This window comes from Trichomycterus rosablanca, chromosome 5, assembly GCF_030014385.1.
Source record: "Trichomycterus rosablanca isolate fTriRos1 chromosome 5, fTriRos1.hap1, whole genome shotgun sequence".
Taxonomy (NCBI): domain Eukaryota; kingdom Metazoa; phylum Chordata; class Actinopteri; order Siluriformes; family Trichomycteridae; genus Trichomycterus; species Trichomycterus rosablanca.
In genome coordinates, this window is record NC_085992.1 from 5,743,542 (window position 1) to 5,771,287 (window position 27,746).

The following is a 27,746-nucleotide window of genomic DNA, read 5'->3' on the forward strand; positions in this document are numbered from 1 at the left end:
TGGGAGAGTAGGGTCAATCAATAGTGGTTCCATCTGGAAAGGGACCTTACTATTGATCTTTGAGAAGCCCAAGACTACACCCTACGTCGAAAAGACACCGCACCCCATCCTGTGCAATCAGATACGCTTTTAATATCCCATCTACATTTAATAATGACCCCAAATAGAATGCCTTGCTTCTGATGACTCTTAGGCCCAGGCTGTTTATAAACGCAATCACCGAATCTGAATTACTGAAGCTTTGTGTTTAACATCCCTATTGGGGTTTCTGGGGATACTTGCAGTGTTGCAGTCTTTTTATTTATTTTTGGAGTGTCAGCTCCTATTAACCCCACATGGCAGAAAGATCAATAGCAAGTGAGATAGCATCCAAAGGCCAGCACTCAAGATCTAAAGTCAGGTCACATGCTGACATGCACCGGACTACGTAGTTTGAGAGATTGCAATGGAACTATCCAATATTAAGGTTGTATATTTAGTACAAGTCAAGGTACTTTAGTGTACACAAATGGAATGAGTGTCTTAAAGTGTGAAATATAGAACTGGATGTTTGGTTTGGTAATCCATTTACAAACCCCATTGCCAGAAAAGTTGAGCTATTTCGTTATTACCTTTATTTAGCTGACATCCAAAAAATGTCCAGTGTTTTTACTGAGCGACTTACTTTGACTACATAAACAAATTAAGGATCTGATGGCTGCAACACATTCAAAAAAGTTGGAACACTGGCATGTTTACCACTGTGTTACACTGTTTTTATTTTTTTTTTTATTTTTACATTCTTGCTTGATACAAGACTTGCTTCAGCACTGATAGCTCAGGGTTTAAAATAATGGACTAGTAATCAGAAGGAAGGTGTCTGGTTCAAGCCCCACTACTGCCAGGTTTTTGAGAAAGGCACTTAACTCTCATTTCCTTGGGTTGTATGTGGTCACAATTGCAAATGTGTTGCAATGTATTCTAAATTTGTTTATATTCACTGAATACAATCAATTTGGTCATTAAAAACACTGAAAGTAATTTCTTTGTACTTTTGATGGGGAGGGGCAGAACGGTGGCTCGGTGGGTAGCACTGTCGCCTCACAGCAAGAAGGTCCTGGGTTCGATCCACAGGTGGGGCGGTCCGGGTCCTTTCTGTGTGGAGTTTGCACGTTCTCCCAGTGTCTGCGTGGGTTTTCTCTGGGAGCTCCGGTTTCCTCCCACAGTTCAAAGACATGCAAGTGAGGTGAATTGGAGATACTAAATTGTCCAGGACTGTGTTCGATATAACCTTGTGAACTGAAGAACCTTGTGTAATGAGTAACTACAGTTCCTGTCATGAATGTAACCAAAGTGTAAAACATGACGTTAAAATCCTAATAAACAAACAAACAAACAGACTTTTGATGGGAAACCTCATCTGCAGAGGGCTGGAATGGATGCAGGTTTTCAACCAAAGAGGAGGTACAACAATTTTGGCTGCTCTTAGCTCTTAGTGCTGAGTTAGAATGAAGTGACACCACACTGGGTGTTAAAATAGGTCCACTCAATTTAAATAACATTAATAATGGTTAGTACAATTTAATGGTTAGTACAAAAGCTATACACAAGCACATTTTGAAACGAAACAACGTTCCTCAAGGACCAGAGTGCAACGCAGAACACAACTGAAAAACAATACAATATACACAGTGCAGATAAAACACAGTACAATAAATACAAAGACCTACAGTAAATACAAGAGACATTTATAATCTAAAGAAACTGAGGGGGGATTTGTAATTTGCAACGTTGATGCAATATCAACCAGCCTTATCTCTAGATAATAATGCTACAAAAACAACGTCTGGTTTTATTACATCAGATTTATTTATTAGGATTTTACGTTATGTTATACTTTTTGGCTACATTCATGACAGAAACGGTAGTTACTCGTTACACAAGATTCCTTAGTTTACAAGTTTAATGTCAAACACAGTCATGGACAATTTTGTATCTTCAATTCACCTCACTTGCATGCCTTTGGACTGTGGGAGGAAACCGGAGCCCCGGAGGAAACCCACGTGGACAAGAGGAGAACATGCAAACTCCACACAGAAAGGACCCAGACCACTCCACCTGGGAATCGAACCCAGGACCTTCTTGCTGTGAGGTGACAGTGCTACCCACTGAGCCACTGTGCCACCCCAAGTTTAATGTCAAACACAGTAATGGACAATTTTGCATCTCCAATTCACCTCACTTGCACGTCTTTGGACTGTGGGAGGAAACTGGAGCCCCCTAAGAAAACTCATGCAGACACAGGGAGAACATGCAAATTCCACACAGAAAGGACCTGGACCGCCCCACCTGGGGATCGAACCCAGGACCTTCTTGCTGTGAGGCGACAGTGCTACCCACTGAGCCACCCCAAGTTTGATGTCAAACACAGTCGTGGACAATTTTGTATCTCCAATTCACCTCACTTGCACGTCTTTGGACTGTGGGAGGAAACCGGAGCTCTCGAAGGAAACTCACGCAGACACGGGGAGAACATGCAAACTCCACACAGAAAGGACCTGGGGATCAGTCAGGGATCAGGCGACAGTGATACCCACTGAGCCACTGATTAAATAAGATAGTTAATTGGAAAACACACTAATATGCTTGTCAATTCAAACAGCAAAACAATTCTCCTTTCCTACACCCAACAGAAAAGACTACATCAATTAAAGAAGCGTAGAGATTGTTAGAACAAACTATTACTTATTTGGCAATGATTCAGCTCCCCAAGCAGGAACACGACATGTTTGCTATTACTTCTCCTACCTGTATTTCGACAAATCCCGCCTCCTGCCTTTGGATTGGTCGTAGCCTCTCATTTTTGTAAACATTTGACCAATAGACTGTTGAGCTTACTCGGGAATATGAATCATTAGCCAATCGAAGCACAGGAGGCGGGACTTGAAAATACTGGTATGGAAACGTGTTGAAATCAAAGGAGGAGACCAAATCCACAGGGACTAGAGAGAGAGCGGTACTACTCTGAAAACACCGTCAACATGGTAGGAACACAGCTACACTGCACTTTTATCATCACTAATCACAGTTATTGTAATAGAATTTGCAGAATTTACAACGCTGATATCTTGCACAATTAATGACGTTCAGATTAAATGTGATGGATCCACCTGTTGCTGCTGGTAATGTGTATATACACACAGTGGATTTCCTTTACATCAGTTACAGTTACCTGATGCATTTATGTAATCAGCACTAAATATGGTTACACATCATGGTTAGGCATGTTTGGTAAAATCAGTCAATTGGCTTTCCCCCTCTATTCATGTAATGCATGTAAAGCCTGCTTAATCCTCTACTGTCTGTTCTGCTGGCTCACCTTAACCCAGCTGCTTTATTAGACTGAAAAGAGACCTGTTGATTTCAGTGATACCAGATCCTGTGTGTGTGTGTGTGTGTGTGTGTGTGTGTGTGTGTGTGTGTGTGTGTGTGTGTGTGTGTGTGTGTGTGTGTGTGTGTGTGTTCTGAATGTGGTGCAACACAGCTGCTTTACACAGGTACAAAGTGCTGATGTTGCATTTAAACATTTAAACGTGTGACCTAATAAAGAGAGTAAACTACATAATTATAAAAATACAATTAATTATCATTGAGTATAAAGTATCATTAACTGCCTTAAATTATGTATTTTTACCTTTACATATGCATGACTTGAATTAAATACAAAATAACTCTTAACTCTATTATATTCTATTTTCATGGCCTTTACTCAACATGCAGTACAACGAAGTGTTATGGTGATTATTCTGTTGCTATCTACTAGGATGAGTAATAGTGGGATATTTATAGGATATTAATATTGTGATGTGTGATCACTTTTGTTTGGCTGTTTCAATAACAAAAAAGGTTGTCTAATGCCAAGGCTTTTTAAAAAAAAACAAAAAACTATTTTCTGTGGTGGAAACAGCCAAACAAAAGACTGGTTCAATTATGCCATTGCATTGGTATCTAGCAGTAGAAATGCCACACTGGTGCTTGGGAGACATGTATAATCTAAACAAAGTGTTGTGATATCAATAGTTCTAGCTTTTTTTAGCCACTATAGCATAGCTGTTCTTTTTAAATATGACACACAGGTGTCAGTTCTTTTATAAAATCACGTTTACTCACTGTGCCAAGTGCCTGGGAAGTTTAAATTTACCATTTTAATAACATGGCTCCAGTGTTTTGTTGGTGATTTGATCATAATACCTCAGCATCATCTGCAATTTTAGTTTGTTGTGCTTTGTAAGAGTTCATGTTTACCATAATGCCCAAATAATAACTTGGGTTAGGTTTTAGTGTCTCTCAAATATAAATCCTTCATGCTCTTTTAGAGTAGGTATGTAAATGAAACTCACATGAATCTCACAGGATTAGTATTAGCTGGAAGGGTTAAATAGTTCAGAGTGATCTCTGTAGAAACGTAGTAAAACCTCTTAAATGCAAGTCATCATTGCTTCCAGATGAGGTTCACAACAGCCAATCACAGGCCTCATTTCTGAAACATCCCCCTGTAGAAGGTCTGCTCTTGCTTTGCTGAATAAGTTGTAGCTGCTTAATATTAAAAGTTTAAAATATAAACAGTACTGCAGTAATACATAATATATAATTTAACATTTATAGTCATAGTGAAGTGGGGCTGTAATTGTGTATCTGCTGTAACCACACAGGCTGGTAAGATTCAGGTACTGACTTTGGAGGAGAGAGAGCAGCTCCTACCCGTGCTGCATAATGCACAGTGGGCAGAGGTAATGGGCCGAGATGCCATCTATAAAGAGTTCATCTTTAAAGATTTCAACCAGGTGAACATAAACAGAACTAATATATAATTTTTTTTCTGACATTTTAAACAAATGATGTTCTAAATGTAATGTAATGTAATTGTCTCATAAGGCATTTGGGTTCATGTCAAGAGTAGCACTACAGGCTGAAAAGATGGACCATCATCCTGAATGGTTTAACGTATACAATAAGGTATTTGAGTTCTGATAATTGAAAACATTGACAACATTGTTGAGTAGCATTTTAATAACAATCTTGTGTCTTGGTTTTGTCTTTGCCAGGTTCAGATCACTTTGAGCACACACGAGTGTGGCGGACTGTCCCAGCGTGACATTGCTCTTGCCACTTTCATTGAGCAGGTCTCAGTGTTATGAAGAGACTCCCTAGCATCTGACCGATTAGTTAAAGGTGTCTGAGGTCTCCAGATTCCCTGTTTGAATGTTTTTATTGGCTGTTACAGTTCTCCCACTTAGAATTTTGTGAAATAAGGTTATAAGAGTATTATCTGCACAACCTTATATTCCCTCCTGAGAAAAACATGTATTGTGCCTTAACGTTACCAAGCAGTGTCTTAAAAAGTCTGGTGGTTAAGCCTGTCATTGTTTCAACAATAAAGTTGGAAATTTACCACAGTATTTTGCAAAATGTATTTTAAACTTTGGTGACAAAAAACTGTGAGGAGAGTAGAGGAGAGGTGGTTATTACCAAAATGCTAGAATACAATTTTGAAATGTTGTATGAAGTGATGCAACCAAATAATAATTAATTTTACACTATACGTGCTTTATTCCATTGATGATTTTATGTATTTGATATCTTTCATGATGGCATACCTTGATAGATAGATGGATGGATGGATAGATAGATAGATAGATAGATAGATACTGTATTAATCCCAAAGGAAATTAAGGCCTCAGTAGCAAGGTAAAAGTAATAGTACACACTACAGAGATTCACATTATACAAACATGTATCTGTATAATCACAACACTCAGACAATGCACTACAACAACAGGACCTAAGGGTACATATGTAGGTGTTATTTCGGTTTATGTCATAAGGCTGGTATAGATTGTGAGTAACAGCTATAAAATATTAATTATAAAGTCAATTAGAAAAGTTAACCACAGTGCAAATACAAGAAAATGTAAAAAAATGTGCAAATTGATGTACAAAAGGTGCGGATGTGCCTGTCTGTGCATGTGCACACAGAAATTATTTTCTTTATCCACAGTGTACAATGGGCCAGTAAATGTACTATGACATTGTAAATTATATGGTAGGAATTTTGCAGACACCAGATCTCAGTTGAGTTACCACCACCAAAGTTCCAGTAAAAGGGAATATCTTTGGAAAAATGTTTTATTACTATGTAGTATTTATTTTCAGAGACTTCTATGTTATGTGTTAAAAATGATCTTGTGTTGGCCCAACGTTTTTCTTTAGTCACCCATCTCTCTAGAACAGGAAAAGAAATTACAGCAGAACTTAAACTTTTAGATAGAATGAATGAAACTGGAATTAAATACCTCTGATCTTCAAAAATACTTTATTGATTGTTTACAAAAAATGTCATACAGTTTAGTATTGAAAGTGTTTAAGGGTATGTTATGGCAAGTCCTTTTCTTGAGCCCTCCAGGAGGTGTAAAGGTAAGAAAACACAAAACTAATACAGTCATGACGTGTTAGAAATTAAGGTGCCTCACTTTTAGGTAGTCATACAGTATTGACAGTCCTGTTGAATTGGAATTGTTAATGACAAAGTATTGATTTAATTTAAATAAAATACTAATAATGAAAAAATGCAAAGACATTCTGGCTAGTACAGAAACGGATGCTTTTCACATCAACAGTTTATTCTGAGGCAAATGTTAATTATGATTATTCTATTTCAAAGGTATAATAAGAAAGATGTAATGCTCACACAGTAATAGCCCTGTAATAACATTTAAAAACAAATAAGTACAGTTAAAACCGATTACATTATTGAAATAACAGACTTATATTAGTGATGTATAATGTAAAAAACACACACAGTGGTCACACACATTATGAACATATATTATAAGAATGAAATAGCTGATGAGGTCTGCAGTTACAATTCAGTGGTACCGTGATTGCTTTATCTCAATAAATCCCTTTTTGATATGAGCTGGTTTCCTCTTGTAGAGCTCACAGGTATTAATAAGGTAATCATTTACTAGACCAAACATCTTTTTATAATAAACGTCAAGAATTAGGTAACATCTGTAAATCATCTTTGCAAACAATTTAACTCTGCCATGATTTGTCCTGGACAAAAACTCAACTATTAATATTAGAGTTCCAAGGGTTAAAAATTTAAATAAAAAGGCCAATAAATATTCAGTGTGGAGCAGTTGGAACAAATGTGAGGTAGCCAAAAAATGCAGACAGGAATTGTTTTAGAACTACAAGGAATTCATGTTTGTTAATGTTTAAATTAGAAATCTAGTACATGATTCTTTTTGAAAACTAAAGATGAGTCTAAGGTTTAACTACAACACAACAATTAGGAATGTCCTCCATATACTGGCCTAAAACTCTGGATTGGTATCAAACTTTCCATACCAAGTTTAATTATGTGAGTGCACTTCAGAGCTGAGTCAGAACATCCCTGGGACAACAGAAAAAAGGTGTATCCATTTTCAGATGCAAAATATCTTCAAGTAGTAGTAGAAGAGCCCTTAAGGAACCTCTTTCCCAATAGTGATTGTCTATGGAGGTAATATCAGTACTGGAGAGAGTGGTTACTACTGCCATGCATTACAGTGGGATTTGTTAAGTGACACACAGTCCCTAGACGATACAATACAGGTCCTGTTTATTACCGTCTTCAGTTTATGAAAACCATTTTTTGAGATAAAGATCTGAGAGGCAAATCTTACGTGACTCTCTGGAAATGGCATGACATGAGTAAGTTTTCAGACATAAGTCTAAACAGTGCATGTTTTTATGCATTTTGTGCTGTTCCAGGATTTTCTGTCATTATAAAATGTATCTGATTTTTATTTCAACAGATACATTTATTGATGGTTAGGGTTTTTAGTCTCTTTGAGACTTTTATAAATGTTTTTAGTACAAAAAGTATTTTTTAGTTACATAGTCACATGACATCTGTTAATTAGCATAGTAAAGGTGTTGATGAAACAAAGATGCTGAGGGCCATAAACTAAACAAACAGTAATAATTGAATAAATACTAACCACTCCTCAGTTCTTACAAAGATCCCCATGGTTTAAACCCCTAGTTTAATTTAAAAAATACAATCAACTATGTTGAGTGAATTTACAGATAAACCTGAGTAGCAGTTAAAGATTTACTAGTTAACTGTATGATGTTAAAGTATTTTATAAAAGAAAACGTTAATTGGTCCATTTTTATGCGAGGTGGTGCTTATCTGTTCATGATCAGTACCAGCACAAAGCTCCAGGTTAGACTCTATATCAAAAAACTCTCAGAACTTGATTCCAGTCTGTTACAAGGGTTTTACATGACACACATTATGAGCTTTTCATTTTATGGACTGCAAGAAATGTGTTTGTAATTAATGTCAGACATAAAAGCTGAAATGTGAGTAAACCGAAGCCAAAGAAATTGTAGACATAGCCACAGTTTTAAAACTAATATTCACTAAACCGTCTGTAAACTGTCAAAAATCTGTAATGAATTATTTTTAAATCTGCCCAAACCACAATATGGGCCAATATGGCTTATGCTTCAACAAGTAAATGAGTGATTGAAATGGTGGACAGGAAAATTTGTATATAATCTAAAACAAACGAGATAAACAACCTACTAAACAGATGCAGACTAGCAGCCACGCTCTAGACTCAGTGCTTTTCAGAGTTCCCATTCATGTGGTTCTTCTTGCTGGTGTGGTGGTTCTTCTGAACCTTGTGGACATCAGTGCTATAGAGGCAGTCCAGAAAGCCGCAAGATATCTCGGTCACCATTGACCGGTCTGGGATGGATTGTGCCATGCCGTAGATTGCTCCCTAAACAGAAATTTTACATTTTAATCAGTAACAGAGGAAAGAAGTACCATTAAAGCCTGAAAATCAAAAGAAACCCTTAACCCTGAGCACAGGATGACAGAAAAACCTTGGACAGGGCGAAAATTTATTATACGGCAACGCACACTTATTCACACCTTTGGGAAAATTTATGCATCACCATAAAATATAGAAAAAAGTGACCAAAAACTGGTGGTTACCCTGTACAGGGCACCAATTTATCCAGACATCTTGCATGTGTGGACGCCCGGCTTGTCGACTGGCCGATTGCGCTGTTACACTTAGTAATAGACTGCTGCACCACTCGAGCACCACAACCCAATTTATGTCATGTCATATCACATCATTGACAGGACCACAAGACTTACCATTCCTGTAGTCCTCTCCTTTGGATTCTTCATGATAATTGCTACTTCTTCCTTTACATCTTTAATAAACTGCTCCGCGACGCCAGGCTGTGTGTGCAACATCGTCACACAAATATGGATACTGTAAACAGACAGATCAATTAATTCTTAGACACAAATTAATAAGCAGGATTTATTAGCCTTACTTATGACAGCAATAGTCTGCATGTTTATCACTTCACTTTTACCTAGAAGGGAACTGTAGAGTGTTGAGATTCCAGCCCTTTGCTGTTAGTGCATTGGATAAACGAAAGACATCAAAGATGTCAGAACCAATGGCCACCACCGACACCTCAGGGTTTCCAAATACAAACACTCCCTTCACTTTACGAATGCTGAGAGAAAAACACACGGAGTTCAAAGTACTTTTTTAAATGTAGTTGATCATGTATGATGCCAAGCAAGGTCATATTTGTCACCCAAGTTAAACTGGCCAGGGTGTCTGTCTTACCCTGCTGATATAGTGCGAGCAGTCTGAACAACCTTCCTGGTGGCCTCTACGTAGCCATTCTCTCCCATGTGCATCATCGTGGCCCAGCAGGCAGCGATGATGCCACCAGGCCGAGAACCAGCTATTGAAGGAGATGCGTAAATTCCTCCCTGCCAATCAGGGGCCACAAAGTACTGATAATGGCGATATTTCTTGTCTCTGTACAGCACCACTGACGAACCTTTGGGGGCATAGCCATACTGCAGAGATAACAAAAAACACACAAATGTTACTAGTATATTGTGAAGATGTAACTGCATTACTGTGTAAAAATTTAAATGAAACCAGCAGAATGACAACAACATATGAAATATTGCATGTTGTGATTGTTATATAGCTAGCAATATACAACAACAACCCTGCAAACCAGCGATGTTTCAGTCAAATAGTGGTCGATGTTACATTTATGTAAAGCAAAACTTTAATTAACTTAAATAACATCAATGTTAAAGTGCACCAATAGTGGACACCTAAATAAGTGTTTGTAAGAGTTTTCATTTATAAAATACAGGCTTCTATATCATTTTGTAATACTATAACAACAATAAACAAACTATAAACAAGGGATCTTCAAAACATTTCCACACTTTTATACTTTGGTTGGAAATAGTAAGGGTGGGAGGAGTAGTAATCGGTCATGTCTGAGAGATGCTTATAGTCCGGATTTAGCGCCATCTGATTTCCACTTTTTTGGACGCTCAAAGAAGCTTTAAGGGGAAGCAGATTTTCATGTGGTGATGATGTGAAAGCAGCGCTGTGCTCAACAAAAACATTTTTTGCTGATGGCATTAAAAAGTTGGAGAAAAGTGATGTACTTTGTTTTTGAAATTCTTAATAAATAGAGTTAAAAAAGTGTAAAAACTTTTTGAAGAACCCTCATATTATGCATCAAACACAAAAAAATGTATCTCCTTTATCTAATGTGCTTCTTTCGAAACATGCAAATTTAGCCTTTAAAGTAATTGCATACAGCATCCATCATCGGGCAGATCAACACCCGTTGAGGAGTGTGCTTAATACACATGAGCTCATGCACTTCTGAGCTTGGCTAGTATTGCTCTGATTTATAGTCGAGGTAGGCATCTCATCCCTACATTGCAATGGTATAACTAGTGCTCATAGTCATGAATATACAGTGTATCACAAAAGTGAGTACACCCCTCACATTTCTGCAAATATTTCATTATATCTTTTCATGGGACAACACTATAGACATGAAACTTGGATATAACTTAGAGTAGTCAGTGTACAGCTTGTATAGCAGTGTAGATTTACTGTCTTCTGAAAATAACTCAACACACAGCCATTAATGTCTAAATAGCTGGCAACATAAGTGAGTACACCCCACAGTGAACATCTCCAAATTGTGCCCAAATGTGTCGTTGTCCCTCCCTGGTGTCATGTGTCAAGGTCCCAGGTGTAAATGGGGAGCAGGGCTGTTAAATTTGGTGTTTTGGGTACAATTCTCTCATACTGGCCACTGGATATTCAACATGGCACCTCATGGCAAAGAACTCTCTGAGGATGTGAGAAATAGAATTGTTGCTCTCCACAAAGATGGCCTGGGCTATAAGAAGATTGCTAACACCCTGAAACTGAGCTACAGCATGGTGGCCAAGGTCATACAGCGGTTTTCCAGGACAGGTTCCACTCGGAACAGGCCTCGCCAGGGTCGACCAAAGAAGTCGAGTCCACGTGTTCGGCGTCATATCCAGAGGTTGGCTTTAAAAAATAGACACATGAGTGCTGCCAGCATTGCTGCAGAGGTTGAAGACGTGGGAGGTCAGCCTGTCAGTGCTCAGACCATACGCCGCACACTGCATCAACTCGGTCTGCATGGTCGTCATCCCAGAAGGAAGCTGACGCATAAGAAAGCCCGCAAACAGTTTGCTGAAGACAAGCAGTCCAAAAACATGGATTACTGGAATGCCCTGTGGTCTGACGAGACCAAGATAAACTTGTTTGGCTCAGATGGTGTCCAGCATGTGTGGCGGCGCCCTGGTGAGAAGTTCCAAGACAACTGTATCTTGCCTACAGTCAAGCATGGTGGTGGTAGCATCATGGTCTTGGGCTGCATGAGTGTTGCTGGCACTGGGGAGCTGCAGTTCATTGAGGGAAACATGAATTCCAACATGTACTGTGACATTCTGAAACAGAGCATGATCCCCTCCCTTCGAAAACTGGGCCTCATGGCAGTTTTCCAACAGGATAACGACCCCAAACACAACCTCCAAGATGACAACTGCCTTGCTGAGGAAGCTGAAGGTAAAGGTGATGGACTAAACCCAATTGAGCACCTGTGGCGCATCCTCAAGTGGAAGGTGGAGGAGTTCAAGGTGTCTAACATCCACCAGCTCCGTGATGTCATCATGGAGGAGTGGAAGAGGATTCCAGTAGCAACCTGTGCAGCTCTGGTGAATTCCATGCCCAGGAGGGTTAAGGCAGTGCTGGATAATAATGGTGGTCACACAAAATATTGACACTTTGGGCACAATTTGGACATGTTCACTGTGGGGTGTACTCACTTATGTTGCCAGCTATTTAGACATTAATGGCTGTGTGTTGAGTTATTTTCAGAAGACAGTAAATCTACACTGCTATACAAGCTGTACACTGACTACTCTAAGTTATATCCAAGTTTCATGTCTATAGTGTTGTCCCATGAAAAGATATAATGAAATTTTTGCAGAAATGTGAGGGGTGTACTCACTTTTGTGATACACTGTATATCAATGGTTCTTATATGATTTGTCATTGTCATGGTCATATCATTACTACGGTTCTGAATTGTTCAGCCTGTGCTTTATCACCTGAACTATAGTACTTACATAAAAAGCAAGGCATTTGAGCAAAATGTTATACACTGTAATAACAAAACAACGTCAACAAATAGCCTGAAGTGTCAGCTGTGTTTACTGAGCATTTACTATATTTTTAAAGATGCATGATCATTGGCTGACCATAATTAGACATAGCCTTATGATTGGTATGCTATATAACGTGTGCACCATCAAGTTAAAACACTTATTGCTTATTGTAAAATTTAACCACTGACCTTATGTGTGTCTGCTGAAATGCTGGTGACGCTCTTGACTCGGAAGTCAAATGGCTCCAGTTTAAATCCGGCCTTTTTCATGAACACTATGAGGAACCCACCCAAGCAGGCGTCCACGTGGAAGGGGATGTTGTACTTCTCTGCCAACTAAAAATGTATTAATAAATTATCACACAACAACTGAGATACATAATTTTTTTGGTCAACGCATGATCACTTAACGAGTGGCTACTTACCTTCCCCACTTCTACAATGGGGTCAATGATGCCATGGGGGAATTGAGGAGCAGAGCACACTAGCATGGCTGTGTTCTTAGAAATAGCTTTCTTCATGGCCTGGATTTAAAAACATATATTCAGTGATGACTAATCATAATTCTACTTAGAACATCTCAAAGTATCACATGTACAGTTAGTTACCTTCACATCAACTTTCATGGTCTTCTTATCCACAGGTACATGAATAAGTTTCATTCCAAAGTAATGTGCCGCTTTGTCAAATGCTGCATGGGCACTCACTGGAGCAATTCTTCAACAAGAGCAATTCAAGCAACATTAAGTTAATCCAGATAAAACCATTTTGCATTTATAAAACATGTGCTTTACACTCGCTGACCAATTTATTACGACTTTTTTTATTAGGAATTTATTTGCTACAGATTTGTCAGCTTCACATTCATGCTGTGAATCTCTTTCGGCTGCTCCCCATAGGCGTCACCACAGGGCATTATTCACCCACATATTTGATCTGGCACAGTTTTTTTTATGCTGGATGCCCTTCCTGACACAACCCTCCCATTTATTCATGTGTGACACATTTATTTTAGCTGCACTTTAGGTGAACCTACTCCTCCCCTAATGGCCAGGTTCATGTAACGCCATGCACCTTCTGTATTTGTGAGCACGGAAATGTTAACACAAGGTTGCACCAATAGATGCCGTTATGCCAAATTCAGATCTCTTGGTTTGAAGTTTTGTGCATTCTGAGATGCTTTTTTGGTCAAAGAGTAATTATTCATTACAGTCAACAGCTCAATAATACAGCTTAATGACAAGGTATTTTTGCTGCTCACAAACTGATACGTGTGTATGTCTGTGCTGCATAACTGGTTGATTTAATAGTTGCATCAATGAGCTGATATATACAAGTGAGTGTCTATAAACTAATACACATGCCAGGCTACGCAACAAAAAGACATATCTAAACAAATATGCTATGCAGGGGCAAAGACAAACACTACTTGTGTGGTAGAGTAGCAGAATGTTTGAAGTGACAGAAACAGCATACATACATTTCTGGATCTTTGATTCCTCGCTCATAAGCCAGATCCCTGTATGCTTTACAAGCCATCAAAATGCTTTCAGTTCCACCAGATGTAACCTAGAGAAACACTGGACAGGTTTATTACACATACACAGGAACAGAGATGTTTATTTTACATTTATTGCAGTATTGTAAAATCTATCAGTAAAACGAAAGACAATTGTAAACATCCATATCTGTGTGTGAAATGTTTTTGGTTTTAAAAGCAATCCTGTACAAAATTACACTGATGACAGTTCGAGTACACTTAAAAAGAGAGTACCTAAAAGAGGTGTGATAGTGGTGACACTCAATGTCCATTTTATCAGCTCCACGTACCATATAGAAGCACTTTGTACTTCTACAATTACTGACTGTAGTCCATATGTTTCTCTGCATGCTTTGTTAGCCCACTTTCATGCTGTTCTTTAATGGTCAGGACTCTCCAAGGACCACTACAGAGCAGGTATTATTTAGGTGGTGGATGATTCTCAGCACTACAGTGAAACTGACATGGTGGTGGTGTGTTAGTGTGTGTTGTGCTGGTATGAGTGGATCAGACACAGCAGCACTGATGGAACTTTTAAACACCTTACTGTCACTGCTAAACTGAGAATAGTCCACCAACCTTAAACATTCAGCCAACAGCGCCCCGTGGGCAGCGTCCTGTAACCACTGATGAAAGTCTAGAAGATGACCGACTCAAACAGCAGCAATAGATGAGTGATCGTCTCTGACTTTACATCTACAAGGTGGACCAACTAGGTAGGAGTGTCTGATAGAGTGGACACGATATTTAAAAACTCCAGCAGCACTGCTGTGTCTGATCCACTCATACCAGCACAACACACACTAACACACCACCACCATGTCAGTGTCACTGAAGTGCTGAGAATCATCCACCACCTAAATAATACCTGCTCTGTAGTGGTCCTGGGAGAGTCCTGACCATTAAAGAACAGGGTGAAAGCAGGCTAAAACGGTATGTAGAGAAACAGATGGACTACAGTCAGAAATTGTAGAACTACAAAGTGCTTCTATATGGTAAGTGGAGCTGATAAAATGGACAGTGAGTGTAGAAACAAGGAGCTTGTTTTAATGTTATGGCTGATCAGTGTAAATCAACACTTAAACCATTCATACCTAAAACTGCTTGACTGTAGAGAAAAGTAGATGCATGTGGATAAAATCCTGATGACACTGAAGCATTAAAAAGTGCTTTGTAATGATTTTGTTGATTTTGCAGAAGTTAAAGATCAAATCAGATATAATCAGATATGTTCAAAAAAATGAAGGGAACTCTTAATCATAACAGTATAACATCAAACCAATGAAACTTTAGGGATCAATTTGTCCATATACAATTGTGAATCAAATTCACCTGCTCTGGTGCAAATGAAAGTGACAACAGGTGACCTGGAGAGGCATTAGCAAGGTTTTGCATGTGGCCACAGACAAACACTCTCCTTATCTGTACTGAATGATCCTTTTCTAGTTTTGCATTTTGCTAGTGTGCAACAGAGCCCAATAAGGTTGTACAAAAAGCTCATGTAGTGGTGGGGTTGTAGTCTATGCTTTTTATCTCAGTTCTTAGCAATGTTACACAGGCTGTCAGGGAACTGCTTCTACACTACACATGCATTTTAAAATTCTGGTAATGAGACTCTACATAGTTACTCTACCAAAAGAAGAACCACAAAAATCTCATATACCATCCCAACATCCTCTCTGTTTTTGTTTGTTTGTGTTTCAAAAAGACCAACCCCCTGTTTTATTTGTACAAAAGAGTAAAATGACAAAAGAGTAACGTGTATTCCTAGTTTAAAATAATCTTACATGTAGTCGCATGTAATCAAATGTCAAATCTGACCTTTAAAACAATCTTACCGTGCCACAAGACTCTGGCCCGCCACTGAAAAGTGAACACGTCATCCGTACCACCTCTGCTTCCATCTTTCTTACTCCGGGAAAAATGTCTGGGTGGAGTGGATTACTCCAAGCAAACTCACCATATACCTGGAAAAGGAAGGAAATACGACCAGCTTTATCATAAACCAATATTCCACATAAAACGATGGCTAAGAAAATAAAGCTGTAATAATTCATTATTATAAACAGGAGTTCCCTTGACTCCACTCACTCACTCACTGTCTTAACCACTTATCCAATTAGGGTCGCGGAGATGGGGGGGGGAGGGGATGGGTGCTGGAGCCTATCCCAGCTTTTCAATGGGCGCAGGGCACACAGTAACACCCTGGAAAGAACGCCAGTCCATGTCACACACATACACACACCCATTCACCTACAGGGCAAAACCCACGCAGACACAGGGAGCCGGCCCGCCCCACCTGGGGATCAGACCCAGGACCTGCTTGCCGTGAGCAGCAGTGTTACACACTGAGCCACTGTGCCGCCCTCCCTTGACTCCAGAATAACTTTATTGACACTAATCTTGACTGATTTGTGGTGAGATTTGTGGGACAGAACTTTAAAAAGAAATTCTCTAGTTTTTGAGGCATTGAGGAGGAGGAGGAGATCTACTTTGCGGCATATGTTCCAGATGTTTTCATAAAGATACAGTGACGTATACATCTGGGGGATGCACTTAAATTCATCCAGGTGTTGATCAAGTAACTCTTGACCAATTTTAGAAGTAGGTATAATGGCATTCTCATCTGGTAGCATCAGAAAAGAATGTTTGTGATATAAAGTACACCTGCATATGGAAACAGTTTCTTCTTTGGCTGTTATATCATTATACAAAGCAAATATCAAACCAATACGTTCCACTACATGTTGTCTTTACTATTATTAATAGTATGATGGACTGAACTTCACAGTTGTCTGAAGACACTGTAGATTATAGGCATTTGTTGACTTTCTCCATAATAAAACCATCAACATGTAGGAAATATCTGAATCATTTTTATTGCTCATAGGTCCAGTTTTGTGTTTTCATAGCATGTTATGCATGCTTACACCTTGGCCTCGGATACAATCATTTTCAAAAAGGCAGCCCCACCAAAGCTCATAATGTAGATGTGTGGTTATTATTGTGACTGTACTTTCAGAAAATGCATTACCTAAACCTGCATAATATAATGCCAAGCACTTTGGTGTTTACTATGGTGTTTCTGTTCCCTGTCCACCCCCTGTAGATTGTGCTGAGTGATTTTGCCATTTATAACCACAAAGGAAGTGCATTTGAAAATGGGTGCCTTGTTATTAATAAAATAGCATGGAAAGTACCCAGCACCTTCACAAGGAGTTCAGTGAGCTTTTCATCCCCCCAGTAAACAGCTCCTGAACATTTGCCCTTGACCCATTGTACTTCATCTGAAACAAAGAAAAACATTCACAGATTCATGTGAGTTTGTGTTCAAATTAAATCTCCAAGGACAAAAAAGTTACATTTTAACACATTTACTGTAACAAACTGTATTAAAATAAATGTATTTTGTGAAAAGTTTTCCTGATAAAAATTCAGCTTTTCATCTCCATGAGTCATAAGCCAGTCATTACTGTGTGGCGGGTCACATGGTATTTTCGTGGTTTTGTGTTAGTCACCTAGTAAAGTGGAGTGACTTTTCCTGCGTGTTTCAACAATGGAGATAATTCAGTTAGACAGTGAGAAAAATGACTGTCACCCAGGTGTTCATCCCTACAAGTAACAAATTTGGACATTTATATAAAAAAACCTCCTATATTTAAGTGGATTTTAAAATGTCTTTACTTTGACTATTTATATTGAATATTTCTAGAGACAAAATTACTTAAAATGACACACATTGTTTTAAAAAAATGCAGTGTGAGCAATTGAGGGTTAAGGGCCTTACTCAAGGGCCCAACAGCAGCAACCTGGCAGTGGTGAGGCTTGAAACAGCAACCTTATGCTTACTAGTCCGGTACCTTAACCGCTAGGCTACAACTGGCCTAGAAAGAAGTTGCAGTAGTACATTTACATCTAGCAGATGCCTATATCCAAAGTGACTTACAATTATCACTAGCAATTGAGGGTTAGAAGCCTTGCTCAGGGACCCACTAGTGGCAACCTGGTGATGGCTGGCCTTGAACCGGCAACCTTATGATTACTAGTCCAACACCTTAACCGCTGAGTTTATTTTGTTTACCCATTTTAAATAATGTACATGCACGAATATTATTTTTAGATATATTTCTTACTTAGGGTGCAGTGTAAGAGTTCTGTACCCTATGTAGTTTACTATATGCTTAGTAAAACAAGATTAGGTATTCAGTCCCCGAAATGAAATGTAGCTTAGATAAATATTGCTGAATGTACCAAAGAACCAGTAAATAAATTCTGTCCTAACAAAAAATGTATTTTAATTTATAAATCCCAAAAAAGAATTAATCATCTCTTTTTTTTGTACTTATTTATTTATTAGGATTTAACATCCTGTTTTACACTTTGGTTACATTTATGACAGGACAGGTAATTATTGGTTACACAAGATTCATCAGTTCACAAGTTTAATGTCAAACGCAGTCATGGACAATTTTGTATCTTCAATTCACCTCACTTGCACGTCTTTGGACTGTGGGAGGAAACCAGAGCTCCCGGAGGAAAGACACAGGGAGAACATGCAAACTCCACACAGAAAGGACCTGGACCGTCCCCACCTGGGGATTGAACCCAGGACCTTCTTGCTGTCAGGCAACAGTGCTACCCACTGAGCTACCGTGCCGCCCTTTTGTCTAGAGGAGTCTACAGATTTTATGCTAGAAGCAAAATGTTTATTTCCTTTTAATTTGCTTTACATAAACCACTTTATCCTGGCCAAAATTGCAGCAGGTTTGGCACAAGACAGCAATACAGGACAGGATGTCAATCCATTCGATCATTTCTCCTTAAGACATAGCCAATCATGTCTGTGTAGGCGCCCAATCAGCTGACAGCATTTACATTTTTTTACATTTTCAGCATTTAGCAGACGCTTTTATCCAAAGCGATTTACACAATGATCTGAACACGATGAGCAATTGAGGGTTAAGGGCCTTGCTCAGGGACCCAACAGTGGCAACTTGGTGGTGGTGGGGCTTGAACAGGCAACCTTCTGTTTACTAGTCCAGTACCTTAACCACTGAGCTATCACTGACAGCAGCACTGAGATTTGAGCTGGGACCTTAGAAGTAATGGATAAGCACGATAGACCACTGCACCACCCAAGAGCCCTGGTTCAGGATCTAATGTTTATAAGTTATTTAATAAATAAGTTAACGCAAAATAAAAAATTATTAACCAATGGTTACCTTTAAACAGCTTGAAATGCTGCATGCACAAAACAAATGTTAACCCTCTGTGACAGAAATCTGAACAATTGCGATATGTAAATATGATTATTTTAACAAAAAGGATTTTCGAAAGAATAAATAAATAAATGCAGTTTTTCCTACAGCCCCAGACTGTGTGGTTTGCTGTGACTCACTCAGTGTTTGGTACTGTCTGATGCTGTCCAGGACTTGTTTCTGCGTGAGGCCTTGTGTCGGCAGGAGCTTGGTGTAACTCATCCCCTCCTTCAGGGTGCACACACTCATTGACATGTCATCCAGTGCCTTGTTCAGCTGTTTCTGGATCTTTAAAAGAGACGATGAGAGAAAGATGAATCATTACCAATAATTAAAAGTGCTTATACAGTTACGGTATATTCGAATTAAACTAATCCACTAAAACCTACACACTCTTTAAAAGTGGTACTAGTACAGTTACAGACATGAGGGAAAAGTCCAAACAGCGAATACACAGAACTGTAATAAAGCTGACAACCTACAGCAAACTGTTTTAAAAAACACCTGTATATGACATACTGGGAATGAGTCAGAATGTGTTACACCAGTAACAGGAAACACTGATGCCTCATTTTGGAGAAGCACTGAAAAAACACAATATAATATGAGACACTTACTGATGTGCGGATATACGGGATTTTTCTGATGAGTCGGAAGCATTGCTTCTTGATTCGTGATGTCAGACCTGCAGACCACCAGACAAACAGCAGTGAATAATTGACATACTTGATAACAATGTCTGAACACAAATACTAACATGATATTAGCCTACAGTGTTTTGCTGTTAATAAATCTGTCATCAACAATTACCTGACAAGCCAGTAAATATGGTTAAAATCTAAAATGTACGTACATTAGTAAGGGACTGAGGAAAGCATACACTGATCAGCCATAACATTAAAATCACCTCCTTGTTTCTACACTCACTGTCTATTTTATAAGCTCCACTTACTTTGCAGTTCTACAATTACTGACTGTAGTCCATCTGTGTCTCTGCATGCTTTGTTAGACCCCTTTCATGCTGTTCTTTAATGGTCAGGACTCTCACAGGACCACCACAGAGTAGGTATTATTTAGGTGCTGGATTATTCCCAGCACTGCAGTGACACTGACATGGTGGTGGTGTGTTAGTGTGTGTTGTACTGGTATAAGTGGATCAGACTGCCAGTTGTACTGCCAGTCTGATCCACTGCCAGTTGTACAAAGCATTTCACTGCCAGTTGTACTGTGTATGACCATGTATGTGACAAATAAACCTTGATTTGATTTGATTTGAGACACAGCAGCGCTGATGGAGTTTTTAAACACCTCACTGTCACTGCTGGACTGAGAATAGTCCACCAACCAAAAATATTCAGCCAACAGCGCCCCATAGGCAGCGTCCTGTGACCACTGATGAAGGTCTAGAAGATCATCTCTGACTTTACATCTACAAGGTAGGAGTGTCTAATAGAGTGGACAGTTAGTGGACACTGTAGCAGCGCTGCTGTGTCTGATCCACTCATACCAGCACAACACATACTAACATACCACCACCATGTCATTGTCACTGCAGTGCTGAGAATCATCCACCACCTAAATACTACCTACTCTGTGGTGATCCTGTGGGGGTCCTGACCATTGAAGAACAGCATGAAAGGGGGCTAAAAAAGTATGTAAAGAAATAGATGGACTACAGTCAGTAATGGTGGTTCCTTAATGTAATTATACTTTTGGCATGGTTGCATGCTTCCATGTTAATAATTATTATCAACTATAGCTGGTGCCTTCTCTGTACCGATTCAAGTAGAGCTAGTTTGACTGAACCCATTAAAGAGTATATGGAACAGTGGTCTCTAGCTAAGTTTGGAAAGAGAACCCAAGAATGAGAGGAAAACCCAAACAAGTGAAATTAGTCCAGATAGTCAAATATATTCCAGGGATCACTACAAACATGTCTGCACAGTTAGACGGGCAAGACACTGCCATGGTCCTAGAGGTTCAATAAAGAGCCTTAGTCCCTGCTTATTCTTTTTCTATATAAAGCTTTGGGATGCCTATAGGTGGTGTTTTTGAAACGGTGGATTGTTTCTGGCGCAGCACCCTGTAGGCCAATGGCAAGTGTTTTCTCTGTAATCTAGTCGTATCTAATTACCCTGATTGCATTACGCTTCCCCTCTACCGATACTACCCTCCACTGCTGACTGAGGAGCGCCGCTACTGACACACGCCCCCTCCGACACGAGTGTAGTACCGACTGCATCTTTTCATCTACACGAGGCGAGTTCATATGCGGATCAGCTTTGTGTACAGAGAGCCACACCCAGGTCAACGCATTATTTCCTGTGCAGGCACCATCAATCAGCCAGCAGAGGTCATAGCTGCACCAGTTATGAGGAGCCCTGGTCCGGCTTTCCCACCCTGTGTGAACAACAGCCAATCGTTGTTCATGTAGCCGCCCAGCCCAGCCGGATGGCAGAGCTAAGATTCGAAACTATGTGTTTGAAATCCCAGCTCTGGTGTGCTAGCGTGAATGTAAGGAAACAGCTTAATTATATATACTCACTTTCTTTCTGAAAGAGGAATCTCTTGAGCCAGATGGCCGAGAGTGTTAACAGCACTGAAAGCGAGATGATCTGCCATGGCTCCAGATCAGCACACTGTGTGTTGATATAACGTTTGGCCTCCTCACAGTACAGCAGCAGCATCTCCTTATACACCTCCAAGGCCTCCTGAGTAGGCAAGCAAATGGACAAAAATAGCCTATTACCAATTACCCAACTAAGTTAATATAGTAATTTGTCTTCGGTAACCACTTTGACAGTGAAACACCACACCTGCTCGCTGTGTATTATCATTTGCAGAAAAAATGACTGAAACCGTTTTAAATATTATTGCACATCTGACTTTGCCCTGTTAGATACTTTTTTAGTCCCTTATTCCTATCAGGGAACCTTTGACCAAGCTGGCATAGTACAATATACAGCTAAAACAGAACCAAAGAGCATAATGCATGCAAACATACACACTCAATTATGACTTGTAATACAGCATCTATAAAAATGCAGCATGTGACAAGTTAACTACAGCAACTGCACTGTTGTAAGAGTAGACAATTATAGACAAAGATAGGTATACATCAGTCTTTTTGTAATGGGGTAACACTTATCTTTATGTACACCCCTCCTGCTTGATAACACAGCTAAGATTCTACAGTGTATCATACAGTGCAAGGCTGAAGGTCCTTAAGATATCACTGATAATCCATTTTACAATCACTGAATGAAAGTGTCAGCACACAGTGCTATCTTAGATATCCACAGCTGGTGCAGACTTTATGAGATCAGTGATACTATTGGAAGAAATAACAGTTATGCAAGACAATAATACCGCCTAACCTTGAGGTACATGAGTGATTAGTTCAGCAAACTACAGTCGATGAAAGTAATTTCTAATTCTCTAGATCTCTAGATCTCTAGAAAACAAAGACAATGAAGTTGATTAAAAGACATTAAAAGCGTTACACTTTAAATCAAGGTGGGTTTACACCGATCAGCCATAACATAAAACCACCTCCTTGTTTCTACACTCACTGTCCATTTTATCAGCTCCACTTACCAGATAAAAGCACTTTGTAGTTCTACAATTCCTGACTGTAGTCCATCTGTTTCTCTGTTTGCTTTGTTAGCTCCCTTTCAGGCTGTTCTTCGATTGGTCAGGACAATGGACAGTGAGTGGACATGGTATCAAAACAAATCCAGCAGCGCTGCTGTGTCTGATCCACTACCAGAACCAGCATCTACCAGCACAACACACACTAACACACCACCACCATGTTATTGTAACTGCAGGGCTGAGAATGATCCACCACCCAAATAATACCTGCTCTGTGGTGGTCCTGTGGGGGTTCTGACCATTGAAGGTTGAAAGGTTGAGGGTGAAAGCAGGTTAAAAAGTACGAGAAACAGATGGACTACAGTCAGTAATTGTAGAACTACAAAGTGCTTCCATATGGTAAGTGGAAGTGATAAAATGGACAGTGAGTGTAGAAACAAGCAATCCACCATCCAATTAAACTAGTCAGTGGAGCTCATTTTGGGGTCCCTTTCCATTGGTGGATGTGGTACAGAGGTTCGGTGACAGAGCAACGGTCAGTAATTCTGTTGCTACAAAAATTCTATTGCATATTTATAGTCTATCTGATGTATTTTACATGTATCACAATAAATGACCAATGTATGTTTGTACAAGACAGGTAAAGGTCTGATGGATAATCTGCTATTAGACTTGTTAGATAGGTAGTAATGAGTAAGTTTGTGTTGTGTTCTCTGCCCAAGACTACACCCAAGTAAAAGTTTAAGCTCCAAGCTCTCCGACAGGCTTGACAGGGTTAGCCAAGACTAAAAAGCAGTTAAACAGGTAACAAAGAAAGATGGAAACTGTCAAGTGGGAAGAAGGGCCACCGTGAATCAGCTTACACACTATGAGTGGGCAAGAAAATCTTTCCTTGTATTAAATATATTTATATTTAATTTTCCCATAAATAATAAGTTCTTTACTAAGAAACGTGAGTTAACTGATTACAAAAACCAGACTTTGCTGATAACAGTCTGGAGGGTCCTTTTCGTCTTTGTTATGGAAAACTCAATACTCTTTTCTCTTAGAAAACAAGATGAAATGTGGACTCATCTGACCACAGCACACGTGTCCCTGGTCTTTCAGTCCATCAGATATGAGCACGGGCCCAGAGAATTTGATGATCCACAAAGTTGAATCAGTTCATCTGGACACAAGTTTGTTGTAGAGATACGTTTCGTCACTCAATCCGAATGACTTCTTCAGTCTGAGCTGGTGTTGAATACCCCAACCTTATATGCAGTTGATTTGCATAACGACTGATCACTGCCCATTGCATAACAATGGAACTGGTGATCAGGTCCATATGAAATTCACAATGACCATTAATTACAATGGCCATGTGTGTCTTTCACACATGATTGGGGTAAAGCTCCAATTACGGCGTTGTAAGATGGTGAGAGATGTACTCTCAGGCCCCCTCCCTGGTTCAGAGATGGTCGTTCCCTCTTCACATAGATGGCCTCTTTGACTCCACGTTCAAACCAGCGTTCCTCCTTGTCAAGGATCTGCACATCTTCATCATTAACTTGATGATGTTTCTGCATAGAACTGATGTATGGCTTTCTTTTGTGTAATAGAGTTTTAGGCTAAATTTCTTGATGTGGCGGTGTTAAGTGACAATGGTTTTCCCCAATTACATTTAAACAGCGAGCTGTCAATATAATTTTGGGGTCACGTGAAAATTTGCTGTGCTTGGAAAACAACACAGTAAATTGCGCTGTTAGCCCCCTTTCATGCTGTTCTTCAATGGTCAGGACCCCCACAGGACCACTACAGAGCAGGTATTATTTAGGTGGTGGATTATTCTCAGCACTGCAGTGACACTGACATGGTGGTGGTGTGTTAGTGTGTGTTATGCTGGTATGAGTGGATGAGACACAGCAGCGCTGCTGGAGTTCCTAAATACCGTGTCCACTCACTGTCCACTCTATTAGACACTCCTACTTAGGTGGTCCACCTTGTAGATGTAAAGTCAGAGATGATTGCTCATCTACTGCTGCTGTTTGAGTCGGTCATCTTCTAGACCTTCATCAGTTGTCACAGGACGCTGCCCACAGGGCGCTGTTGGCTGGATATTTTTGGTTGGTGGACTGTTCTCAGTCCAGCAGTGACAGTGAGGTGTTTAACTCCAGCAGCGCTGCTGTGTCTGATCCACTCATACCAGCACAACACACACTAACACACCACCACCATGTCAGTGTCACTGCAGTGCTGAGAATTATCCACCACCTAAATAATACCTGCTCTGTGGTGGTCCTGACCATTGAAGAACAGCATGAAATGGGGCTAACAAAGCATGTAGAGAAACAGATGGACTACAGTCAGTAATTGTAGAACTACAAAGTGATTCTAGATGGTAAGTGGAGCTGATAAAATGGACAGTGAGTGTAGAAACAAAGAAGTGGTTTTAATGTTATGGCTGATCGGTGTATTTCTATTATTGTATGGTACAGATTGTCATATTGTCCAGCCCTGCTATTTATCCTAAATAATCATGCCTCTAACAAACAGAACATGGTTAACTATTCCAGATAAACACTTGCTCAGTTTTAAAGATTACTGGATTTAGATGCAATTTACAAACTCCTAAAACAAACTCCTTCACCTCAGTTTTTGTTGAGTTTAAAAGGAGATCCTATTTCTAAAAACACAAACACAAACAAACAGTTTAACATCTTTGTTTGCTGGTTTATCTAATGCCCCAAAAGACCTATAATCTTAGGTTTTAAATGCAAATTCCTACATGATTTCCCTTAGCTTATAACTAAACAAATGTCTACAGCTTTGTACATGTATTTCTCTTTAGACTAGATGAGACCATGTTGTTTCAGTTCCTTAAACTAGCCAGACTTGATATATGACAAAATGAAGCAAGATAGTAACAAATTCTGCATTTCGCAATGCATCACAAGGGTCTGACCTAAGGTCTATTAAAGTTGCAGAAAAAGTAGAAAAATGTACTTACTGGCTCCATTGTACACTGCTGTATTTATAACAGAACTTCCTGTATGTTTTTGCTATACAAGTAAGTTTCCTGAAGGACTAGGAACAATGTAGCGTTCCAAAGGGAAATTTTCTGACTGGACCTGCATTAACTACCCTTTTTTTTATTTTTATCAACCATATTATCCTGGTCAGTGTTGCGGAAACCCTGGACGCAAAGCAGGAATACCCTGGACAGGGCTCCAATCTATCACAGGGTTCAACCAATCCCCCAACCCTCCTTTACCCAGACATAGTCAGACAGGTCTGTGTAGAAGCCTGGCCAGCTGATGGGCTAGTCACAAAAGTCACAAAATAACACAGATACATACTCTTAAAATTAATAACACACCAAACGCACAAACTGCAATGTTTTAGGAGGTAACAAGAACCCAGAAGTAACAGCAACAAACATGGAGAAAGCTCTAAAGCTCTCTAGAGTTTGTGGGGTTTTGTACCCACTGTAAGAAAGATACTTAACATAATTGTTACGTACAACTCTGAGAAAAACACTCCTCTCAAATGAAGCAGCTGGGTTCCCTACGCACTGCAACCAACACTAAAAGCTCAGCCCACCTGTAAAGCATGGTGGAGGAAGCATAATGCTGCATCATGCAGAAAGTTTTGCATTTGTAAAGGGTACTGCTTAATATTATTAATGGAATTTCAGGGCAGCCATGAACATTACCATCTACATCAAACTCCATCAACAATGTAATCTTTAGTTCGCTGTGACATTAGAAGTGGGGTGGCACGGTGGCTTGGTGGATAGCACTGTCGCCTCACAGCAAAAAGGTCCTGGGTTCGATCCCCAGGTGGGGCGGTCCGGTCCGGGTCCTCTCTGTGCGGAGTTTGCATGTTCTCCCCGTGTCTGTGTGGGTTTCCTCCGGGAGATCCGGTTTCCTCCCACAGTCCAAAGACATGCAAGTGAGGTGAATTGGAGGTAATAAATTGTCTAGGACATAAAATTGTCTGAATGTAACCAAAGAGTGTAAACGTGTTAAAATCCTAATAAATAAATAAATAAATAACATCAGAAGTTGATGAAGAACCAGTCATTGCATTGTTTCTGTGGAACTCTACATGGTCGTTCGCCTTAGGTGTCGATCAAATTGATCTGTTTACTTGTCAGTGTCTGAGGTTTTTTGACATTGACGTCTAGAATGACGAGTCGACCAGCTATCAAGACTTGAGTCAGACTTCTGTTTAAATGTATAGTGTTGTAAAAATACACTGTAACAAAGCAGCAAGTAACACCGCACAAACTCACAATAAACTCTAATACACTTCTAAGTAATAGAATTTAACCATCATGATCATTAGATTAGATATTAGATAATAAATATAACAACTTTATATAACATAATATAACACCACATTATGGATATTTATGATAAGGGTTATTCTAGTTATTACATAATAAAATAATTAGATTAGTATTAAAACAGATCATTAAAATAAAAATAAATGTGAAAAGTTGCAAACTGAGAAGCTGGTGTTTATTACAACCCTATTATAAAACGTGCAGTACCGGTTGTTTTAAAACTAACACGCCTTTAAAGTGTTATTAGTCACACTTACCATGTAGTCCATGCTGTACTTTAATAGCAGCCAAGCAGAAAACAAGTGTCACCAGGTCTTAACAACAGTGAATAATAAATTCAGCTGCTGAGCCCTTTTGTTTGCGGTTATGAACAGCGACGCTCAACTTCGCTACATAACACAATCTTGGGCTCGACCTCAGGAAG

The 27,746-nt window shown here is 39.5% G+C and overlaps 2 protein-coding genes across 2 annotated transcripts; one reads left to right on the forward strand and one right to left on the reverse strand.

Annotated features, from left to right (window-relative positions):
* The first annotated feature begins 2,941 nt into the window (after positions 1-2,941).
* pcbd1 (pterin-4 alpha-carbinolamine dehydratase/dimerization cofactor of hepatocyte nuclear factor 1 alpha) lies at positions 2,942-5,435 on the forward strand. The gene is made up of 4 exons (XM_062995579.1): positions 2,942-3,023; positions 4,692-4,823; positions 4,915-4,995; positions 5,085-5,435. Exons 1-4 carry the CDS (start codon positions 3,021-3,023, stop codon positions 5,175-5,177), a joined length of 309 nt encoding a protein of 102 aa, XP_062851649.1. The 5' UTR covers positions 2,942-3,020; the 3' UTR covers positions 5,178-5,435.
* Positions 5,436-6,335: 900 nt separating this feature from the next.
* Positions 6,336-27,640, reverse strand: sgpl1 (sphingosine-1-phosphate lyase 1). The gene is made up of 14 exons (XM_062995578.1): positions 27,580-27,640; positions 21,944-22,109; positions 20,016-20,083; positions 19,539-19,686; positions 17,348-17,427; positions 15,979-16,107; positions 14,081-14,169; positions 13,209-13,317; positions 13,026-13,124; positions 12,790-12,936; positions 9,696-9,934; positions 9,433-9,579; positions 9,206-9,326; positions 6,336-8,819 (listed from the first exon to the last, which is right to left on the reverse strand). Exons 1-14 carry the CDS (start codon positions 27,589-27,591, stop codon positions 8,655-8,657), a joined length of 1,719 nt encoding a protein of 572 aa, XP_062851648.1. The 5' UTR covers positions 27,592-27,640; the 3' UTR covers positions 6,336-8,654.
* Between the last annotated feature and the right edge of the window lie 106 nt (positions 27,641-27,746).